The sequence below is a fragment of the Hypanus sabinus genome, chromosome 22 (assembly GCF_030144855.1).
Source record: "Hypanus sabinus isolate sHypSab1 chromosome 22, sHypSab1.hap1, whole genome shotgun sequence".
Lineage (NCBI taxonomy): Eukaryota > Metazoa > Chordata > Chondrichthyes > Myliobatiformes > Dasyatidae > Hypanus > Hypanus sabinus.
This window is the reverse complement of record NC_082727.1, coordinates 11667360-11677507: the sequence shown is the minus strand read 5'-3', so window position 1 is coordinate 11677507 and position 10148 is coordinate 11667360. Positions and strand designations below refer to the sequence as shown.

At 49.0% G+C, this 10148-nt stretch overlaps 1 protein-coding gene across 2 annotated transcripts in view; it reads right to left on the bottom strand.

The window, feature by feature from the left end:
* Positions 1-2999: 2999 nt before the first annotated feature.
* wbp1la (WW domain binding protein 1-like a) overlaps positions 3000-10148 on the bottom strand; it is a 126719-nt gene continuing 119570 nt past the window's right edge. For both annotated transcript variants that reach the window (XM_059947052.1, XM_059947051.1), the window contains exon 4: positions 3000-6367. In XM_059947052.1, coding sequence (XP_059803035.1) covers positions 5598-6367 — 770 coding nt within the window. In that variant the 3' untranslated portion in view covers positions 3000-5597. The remainder of the gene's footprint in view (positions 6368-10148) is intronic.

The following is a 10148-nucleotide window of genomic DNA, read 5'->3' as shown; positions in this document are numbered from 1 at the left end:
ATGTGTCTGTGCCGTGTACCGACGTTACTGGTCATGTGTCTGTGTCGCGTACCGATGTTACTGGTCATGTGTGTCCTGTACCAACGTCACTGGTCATGTGTCTGTGTCATGTACCGACGTTACTGGTCATGTGTGTCCTGTACCAACGTCACTGGTCATGTGTCTGTGCCGTGTACCGACGTTACTGGTCATGTGTGTCGTGTACCTACATTACTGGTCATGTGTCTGTGTCATGTACCGACGTTACTGGTCATGTGTCTGTGTCATGTACCGACGTTACTGGTCATGTGTCTGTGTCGTGTACCGATGTTACTGGTCATGTGTCTGTGTCGTGTACCGATATTACTGGTCATGTGTCTGTGTTGTGTACCGACGTTACTGGTCATGTGTCCGTGTCGTGTACCGATGTTACTGGTCATGTGTCTGTGTCGTGTACCGACGTTACTGGTCATGTGTCTGTGTTGTGTACCGACGTTACTGGTCATGTGTCCGTGTCGTGTACCGACGTTACTGGTCATGTGTGTGTGTCGTGTACCGACGTTACTGGTCATGTGTCTGTGTTGTGTACCGACGTTACTGGTCATGTGTCCGTGTCGTGTACCGATGTTACTGGTCATGTGTCTGTGTCGTGTACCGACGTTACTGGTCATGTGTCTGTGTCGTGTACCGACGTTACTGGTCATGTGTGTCATGTACCGACGTTACTGGTCATGTGTCTGTCGTGTACCGATGTTACTGGTCATGTGTCTGTGTCGTGTACCGACGTTACTGGTCATGTGTGTCATGTACCGACGTTACTGGTCATGTGTCTGTCGTGTACCGATGTTACTGGTCATGTGTCTGTGTTGTGTACCGACGTTACTGGTCATGTGTCTGTCGTGTACCGATGTTACTGGTCATGTGTCTGTGTTGTGTACCGACGTTACTGGTCATGTGTCTGTGTCGTGTACCGACGTTACTGGTCATGTCTCTGTCGTGTACCGACGTTACTGGTCATGTGTCTGTGTTGTGTACCGACGTTACTGGTCATGTGTCTGTGTTGTGTACCGATGTTACTGGTCATCTGGCTGTGTTGTGTACCGACGTTACTGGTCATGTGTCTGTGTTTTGTACCGACGTTACTGGTCATGTGTCTGTGTTGTGTACCGACGTTACTGGTCATGTGTGTGTGTTGTGTACCGACGTTACTGGTCCTGTGTCTGTGTCGTGTACCGACGTTACTGGTCATGTGTCTGTGTCGTGTACCGACGTTACTGGTCATGTGTGTCGTGTACCGACGTTACTGGTCATGTGTGTGTGTCGTGTACCGACGTTACTGGTCATGTGTCTGTGTCGTGTACCGACGTTACTGGTCATGTGTGTGTGTCGTGTACCGACGTTACTGGTCATGTGTGTGTGTCGTGTACCGACGTTACTGGTCATGTGTGTCTGTGTTGTGTACCGACGTTACTGGTCATGTGTCCGTGTCGTGTACCGATGTTACTGGTCATGTGTCTGTGTCGTGTACCGACGTTACTGGTCATGTGTGTCATGTACCGACGTTACTGGTCATGTGTGTCATGTACCGACGTTACTGGTCATGTGTCTGTCGTGTACCGATGTTACTGGTCATGTGTCTGTGTCGTGTACCGACGTTACTGGTCATGTGTGTCATGTACCGACGTTACTGGTCATGTGTCTGTCGTGTACCGATGTTACTGGTCATGTGTCTGTGTTGTGTACCGACGTTACTGGTCATGTGTCTGTCGTGTACCGATGTTACTGGTCATGTGTCTGTGTTGTGTACCGACGTTACTGGTCATGTGTCTGTGTCGTGTACCGACGTTACTGGTCATGTCTCTGTCGTGTACCGACGTTACTGGTCATGTGTCTGTGTTGTGTACCGACGTTACTGGTCATGTGTCTGTGTTGTGTACCGACGTTACTGGTCATCTGGCTGTGTTGTGTACCGACGTTACTGGTCATGTGTCTGTGTTGTGTACCGACGTTACTGGTCATGTGTCTGTGTTGTGTACCGACGTTACTGGTCATGTGTGTGTGTTGTGTACCGACGTTACTGGTCCTGTGTCTGTGTCGTGTACCGACGTTACTGGTCATGTGTCTGTCGTGTACCGACGTTACTGGTCATGTGTCTGTGTCGTGTACCGACGTTACTGGTCATGTGTGTCGTGTACCGACGTTACTGGTCATGTGTGTGTGTCGTGTACCGACGTTACTGGTCATGTGTCTGTGTCGTGTACCGACGTTACTGGTCATGTGTGTGTGTCGTGTACCGACGTTACTGGTCATGTGTGTGTGTTGTGTACCGACGTTACTGGTCATGTGTGTCGTGTACCGATGTTACTGGTCATGTGTCTGTGTTGTGTACCGACGTTACTGGTCATGTGTGTGTGTTGTGTACCGACGTTACTGGTCATGTGTCTGTGTCGTGTACCGACGTTACTGGTCATGTGTGTGTGTCGTGTACCGACGTTACTGGTCATGTGTGTGTGTCGTGTACCGACGTTACTGGTCATGTGTCTGTGTCGTGTACCGACGTTACTGGTCATGTGTGTGTGTTGTGTACCGATGTTACTGGTCATGTGTCTGTGTCGTGTACCGACGTTACTGGTCATGTGTGTTGTGTACCGATGTTACTGGTCATGTGTCTGTGTCGTGTACCAACATCACTGGTCATGTGTCTGTGTCGTGTACCGACGTTACTGGTCATGTGTGTCATGTACCGACGTTACTGGTCATGTGTCTGTCGTGTACCGATGTTACTGGTCATGTGTCTGTGTCGTGTACCGACGTTACTGGTCATGTGTGTCGTGTACTGACGTTACTGGTCATGTGTGTGTGTCGTGTACCGATGGACCTGACAGAGTTGCAGATTTATGCGTCAGTTTCCCAGAAGAGGCAGCTGGAGGTTGAAAGCAGCCACTGGAGGACTGTTCTGGACACAATCAATGACTTTAGTGATAGTTTGATCACTGAATCGAAAAATAATGACCTCAAAATCACTGGACACTATTGATTTTTTAATAAATTGTTAAAATATCTATTGGAGAAATTACAATGTGATGTTAAAACCAAGTGTAAGCTAGCAATTGGCAGGAGCAAAGAGTGAGTTTTCACATGTTTTACTAACTGCTATGCATTCTTCCTGCTTTCTGTAGTTTGCATCTTACCCCTTCATTAAAAGAAAGATTTTCACATCGAAACTACAGACCGAGCTTTAACTCCACATGTGTCAGAGAGATATCCCCCCAAGTCACATCCCTCATTTAAAAAAATAAAACATGAAAACTGGTCATTAAATGAAACTGGAAGTCCCACAGACATTCCCTGAAAGGGTCTTCATGCTATGCTGAGTGTCAGCTATACAATACAGTGCCGTTCTCCTCTCCTACACAACCACGTAACGGTTTCTACAGCAGCTGCGTTGTCAGTTCTCTACCTCACGGTCTCACAATAGTAGCTAAATTATCTTTCTAATGCGTGGTGAACTTCTCAAGTTCCTTTGGCATCCTTGTTTGGTTGGAATGAGAGCCTTGTTGCCTCGTTTCACCGAGGTGCCACCCTACCCTGGTCTAGCAAAACCAAATGCTTAAGCTACCCCTGGGTCAGCACCTGATCCAATGAAGAGTTTCAAACAGAAAATGCTGGAGGAACTCAGCAGGCCAGGTAGCATCAATGGAGGGGAATGAACAGTCGACGTTTCAGGCCGAGGCCCTTCACCAGGACTGGAAAGGGAGGGAGGGAGAAGCCAGAAACAGACAGTGGAGGGAAGGAGTACAATTTGGCAGGTGATAGGTGAGACCAGGTAGGTGGGAATACAGGTGGGTGGGGGAAGTGGGGAGTGAAGTGAGAAGCTAAAGGAGGAAACTGATAGGGAGAGGAGAGTGGGTCATGGGAGAAAGGGAAGGAGGAAGGACACCAGAGAGAGAGGTGATGGGCAGGAGAGGAGAAGAGATGGGGTAAGAGGGGGAGCCAGAATGAGAAAGAGAGACGTGGGGGAGGAGAAATGACTGGAGGTTAGAGAAATCACCACTCGTGTAAGGTTACACATGAAGACCCTGGTCTGAAGCCTTTGAGATCAGACAGTCCAGTGGGTTTCCCCACTGAGTATCTCGGAAACACACCACTGTGAGACCAACCACATCAGTGAAGATGAAATCACCAGTGGGTGATTCCAAACCTTTGGGTATTAAACTAAAGCTCATTGTGAAGTAATTGATGTAGGTTACTGGGGGGGTGGGGGGGGGAGGGGGGTAGAGGGTGTACATGCAGATACAAACTCAAATCCATCCCATACTGCCCTAAATTAGACTTTAAGTGTGGTATTGCACAACTGAAGGAGTCAATGTTGGGCTGGGATTTTAAATTGAGGGGCCTGTCACGTAGGCCAGGGAGCAGAGCTGCACTTACCCTTACCCCTCAACCAACACCTAGAACAAATAAGGCCCTTCACTACTAACTGAGAGCACTTCCTGTGCGCAACATTAAACACCACGCTTCCTACATCACTAATAGTGGCTGCAGTACTTCATTTGCTGTGAAGCGCTTTGGGATATCCTGAGGTCAAGTATGCAATTCAGAGCCTTGTACACCGACAAGGTGTACAAATGCAATGCGGGTAGGAGAGCCTGTGGTTCTGTTGTGCAGTGCACACACACTCTTAGGAAGTTACCCTTTCTTGCTGCCGAAGGGTTGCAGGCATTTCACTGGTAGACGAGCTCAACCACTCTGCAGTGACGAGTCTATCACAGAAACAAACCACACCAATCAACTGTCACTCAGAAAAGGATGAAGTTTCACATAGGAAACATTTAAATCATCTCAGGAACAGCACTCAGATCAGCCAGGCACGAGCCACATTACAGACATTTTTTTTTAAAAAGAGTGAAAGACCCAGCACAATTTTTTTTTAAAATTGCATATCCCAGTACATTTATGACATTCTTCTTTGTGGCACGACAATTTCTCCCAGTGATCAGTTCATCCTGCCGTCCCACACTTCCTGAATCCTCATACAGCATGTGACAAACAGGGAACACAAAACCATGGTAACCAAGTGAGGTTTGTGCATCGGTACAGAGTGTGGGAGGGGAAGATGATGCAGAGAGATATCCTCTATGCAGTTTAAAGCTGCTCTCCGTAATCCCAAAGAAAAACTATCACCCCTCCTAGCCAAAAGTACACTGTTCTTCAGAGCCAAAGCTTCCCCCTTGTCAACCGCTTGTAATCTTCAACCAGAGCTGTCACTTGTATAAGGACACGAGGAAAGAAGAGTGGCCTTTTGAAATAACTCAAGATGAATGTAGGGTCACAATCCCATGCAAATACACTTGATTAAAAATTTAAATGCTGGATATAAAATTCCAGTTGATGTTATAATTGCTTCTAGACTGCAATCCGATAGTGGGAATTAAAGCTCTTGTTGATAGGCAAGAGTGGTTCAACACTGCCGGCCTCGTCACCTTCCACGACCCCAGCACTCTGACATTTGCTGTCTTTTACCCTCGAGCTTTTCCAAGGCCATGCAACGCCAGAGCTTTTAATGAGACAACTGCACAAGGAGTCCTTGAGCAGCCGGTGGCAAGGGGCCCCAGCAGTTAGGTGTGAGGGTCGCAGTGCCGGGGAGCTTGCAGCAGTTCGTTCTCGTTGATGGTGTCCAGCAGCAGGCACACCGGCTCGTCGGCGGCCGCCTCCTGGCCGAGCTGTTGCTCCTTCTGATCCTGCGGGCCGTGGCCTTCGGCGGGGCCCTCTCCCCGGGGGCAGTGGTCGCAGAGCTCGCAGCTGTCGCAGAACTCCATCGCCTCCCCCACGCCGTCGATCAGACCGTCCAGCTCCTTCGGGTCGTCGGGGTCGCCATCCCGGTTGCAGACGCAGACCTCGATGCCCGAGTCTCCGGTGAACCTCCGGTGCCTCCCAGGAGTCTTATCAAGGTCCTTGATCTCCAAGCACGACTGCTGATGCCAGCTCTCGATCTTGGAGGAGCTTGGGTAATAGTCGGTCAGTTGCTCCTTCTCGGGGCAGTCCAGCTCTTCCTCCAGGTCGAGGCAGCAGGCCCTCACGGGTTCCTGCTCGCGGCAGCCCTCCGCCGGGCCCTCAGGATGCTCGCAGGCCAGCGCCTTGTTCAAGCTACATTCCGAGTAGGCGCGGGGGGAGTCCAGGCCCAGCACACTCCCCTGCCGAGGCACAGCCTCGCACACCGTTGGCACAGAGTTCCCCGGGGTGGAGGGAGCGCGCGACGGCTCTGGGTTGGAGGGGCCGTTGCACGTTGCGATCGACTGCTGGTGGAAGGCGCTGTAGGGAGGTGGCGGGGTCACTGGCCGGTTCACGACTTCTTCGTACGCAGGCAGCAGGTAGCTTGGCAGGAACCCTGAGTTTTGGGTCAGGTAGGGGGTGGAATGAATGGGGTGGTGGGGGAGGAGACCAGAGGGGTAGGAGGAGGGAAGGCAGGGGATGGAGGAATGAGGGCAGAGAGGAAGGGGGGGTAGGGTGGTGGAGTGGGTGGTCAAGGAGGAAGTACAGGAGGGAGTGAGGGCCAGGGTAGGTGGGAGAGAGGGCGTGGAGAGGAAGGAGAAATGAATCAAAATGTTAATATATAAACACTCCATTGCAATAAACAAGTGGCACAGTGAAACAACGAAAGGAGATGTGATGTGTAGGGAAAGCGTTCTGAGGTTCTTAGATGGACGCGTAAATGTGAAAGAAATAGGAAGTCATGGACACTGCGGACAGAAGAGATTAGTTTAGCCGTGTGTTTGATTACTAATTTGACGAGTTCAGCTTACACTGTGGGCAGAAGGACCTGTTTCTATCACGTCAGGTGAACCTCAGGTCAGGCGGCATCCACGGAGAGTGACTGGCTGGAATTTGAAGGCCTTTCTTTCTCATTTCCAGTATTCACAGTTTATCACTCCAACGATAATCTAAATTGGCACATTTCAGCCTTCTGGATTTTAAATTCTACAGCATTTTGGTCAGGCAGTTCCCCAGCCTCCAAGTCTCTGATATTAGTTCAGCTTGTTTTTCCAAGAACGTTGCTCAATCTGCTGGGAATGCCCTCCAGCGCTACACTTTGCAAGCTTTGTGTTCCTTAAGTACTGCCTGCTGCCGACACCCCATCCCCTCACCACCCACACTTCTCAACTTTTACACTTCCTTGCCCAGATTCCCTCCAATTGCCCTAATGACCAGAATAACCTTATTTACCCCCATGGCAACCCTGATCTCTTCAGAGATGATCATCCTTCCCCCTCACCTCTGCAATCGCAGTATCTGTATTTACACATTTTCACTGCCCAACCTTTGGCTTGATACCACAGATCACACACCAAATAATCTGCAGTTTGCAAGTTTACTTACACTAGCACAGAAATAGGCCATATGGCTCATCAGGTCAACGCTAGTCCCTGGCAGAGCAGTCCCACTGGTCTCATTCCCCTCTGCCCACTTTCTATTGTGATTATTGCCTGCACCATAAGGTAGTTGACTAAAGCAAGCAACATGCTGCCTTAGCAATCCACCTACCCACAAGACCCACGCTCTCTCTCTCTGACTCTCTCTCTCTCTCTCTCTCATATGCAGAAGCTAGTTAACCTACCAGCAAGTCTTTGAAAACGCAGCACCTGGGGAGACCAGAAGTCACAGGAAGAATGTGCAAACTCACAGGTTTAAAAGAAGTTTGAGAAAGTTTTGCATAATTGCAGGGGGACGGCTAATTTCAAATATTAGAATGTTTAATGGAGTGAGCAAACAGAATTTCTGGCGCACGGGTGTAAGGAAAACGGAGGGTTTGGAGTGAGTAGGAGGGGTTTGATTGATGTTTAAGTGGATCGACACATTTGTGGCCTGAAGGACGCATCATGTTCAATGTACTGCTCCAGCCTGCCACTAGAGAGTGCGGTGGAGCCCTCCCACTGCACTTTCCGCACTGAATATAAAACAGCCTCATAACAAGAAGCTTTTGAAATCTGATCCACAAGTTGCCTTTACTGAACCTGCTTGTGGCTAAAGGTGAAGATTAGGGGCTCAAAGTGCAGTCATGTTATTGAATTACTGGCCCTGTTGTTTTCATTCATCCTTTGGGGAGAGGTCAAGCCTCCAGCCGGTATGATTTTGACACTGGAGTCACACTACACAGAGCACTTGGAATGAGGTGCCAGAGGAAGTGGTCAAGGTGGGTACAAGTGTACCACCTGAGAGGTATTTGGATAGGTACACGGACAGGAGGGGCTTGGAGGTTTATGGGCAACTGGGACTAGCAGGGAGGGTGCTGTGGTCAGCATCGACTAGTTGGGCCGAAGGAGCTGTTCCTGCACTGCAGTACTCGCCAGCTCTGAGCGTTACCACCAGCTCTATTTCTCGCTTCCCCGTCAACTTCCCAATGGTCCTACCACCTACTTAATGACTCGGGAGTGCATTCAAACAGGCAACTTTTACATATTTGCCACCAAATCGGTGTGAACAGGGTGAATGACGGGCTATGAGGTTGCTCGGTTTGGTGGGTGGTGTGGAGGGGAATGGAATCCAGGTTAGCAGGGTGTTTGTCCCCTCAAATTACTCAAAATTATAATTAATTTTTTTTTTCTACAGAGTGCACTGTGGGGAAAACTAATTCACTTTCAAACAAAAAAAAATCCTTTTGAAGCAATAGTGGAGAATGCACCATCTCATCAGGAATTTGAGGAGGTTTGGTTTGTCACCAAAGACGAGCAAATTTCTACAGAAGTGCACGTAGGACATTCTAACCTGAGGCATCCCCATCCGGTACAGAGGGGCCACTGCACAGGATCGGAAAAAGCTGCAGAGGGTTTGTAAACTCTGCCAGCTCCATCGGGGAGATCTTCAAAATGTGATGCCTCAAGGCGGCAGTATCCATCACGAAAGACCCTCACCATCCATGACATGCCCTCCTCTCATTACTACCATCAATGAGGAATTACAGGAGCCTGAAGACACACTCAAAATAGACAGGGCAGCCAGAATAAACTCAACGGGTGGGTCAAATGGTCTTCTTTTGCAAGAAAATGTGGTAAATAAGGGATTCAGGTTTCAGTGGAGATGCTGGGGTAAGGAGGGCAACTGGAGGCTCACACGAAACAAATGCCAGTGGACTGACTAGGGAGATACAGGGGACTGAGGGGCTGGAATCTGGATCCAAAACAAAGTGTAGGATTCCCACCATAAACACGAGTTTCTGCAGATGCTGGAAATCCAAAGCAATTCACACAAAATGCTGAAGGATCTCAGCAGGTCAGGCAGCATTGATGGAAATGAATAGATAGCTGCATTTCAGGCCGAGACACTTCATGAGGACTGGGGGGGGGGAAGATGTCAGAATAAAAATGTTTGTGGGGGGGTACTGGAGGTGAAGGAGGCTAGATGGAATTTGATAGGTGAAGCCACATGGGTGGGAAAGATCAAGGGCTAGAGAAGAAGGAATCTGAGAGAAGAGGACCATAGGAGAAAGGGAAGGAATAGGGGACCCAGGGGAAAGCAGTAGGCTGGTGAGAAGTTCTGACCATAACATTTACATCCCTTTCCCTACACAGATATTCCTTGAACTGCTGAGTCCTTCCAGCAGGTTTTAAATTCAAGAGCAAAATGAAAAGTCATTTCCTGCATTGGAACATTCAGTAGTTCAGTCTAACACTTGCACAGTAGATTCATTTCCTCAATGAAATCTTGTAGACTTACCAGGATGTTGCCAGAGCTTGAAGACCTGAGCTATAGGGAACGGTCGAATAGGTTGGGACTTTATCCCTGAAGTGTAGGAGAAGGGAGATTTGATACAAAATTCTGAGGGTTACAGATAGGGTCAATCCAAGCAGGCTTTTCTCACTAAGGTTAGGTGGGACTGGACCTAGAGGTCATAGGTTAAGGGTGAAAAGTGAAATATTTAAGTGGAAGCTGAGGATGAGCTCCTTCTCTCAGAGGGTGGCGCAAAACTGCCAGTGGAAGTGGTGGATGTGGGTAATTTCCAATATTTAAGAGAAATTTGGATAAGTGCATGGATGAGAGAGGTATGAAGGCTATGGTCCAGGTGTAGGTCGATGGGAGGACTAAGTAGAATAACAGCTCGGCATGGATTCAATGGGCCAAAGGGTCTGTTTCTTGCTATAGTACTCTATGATTCTGAGCTCCTAGTGACAGAA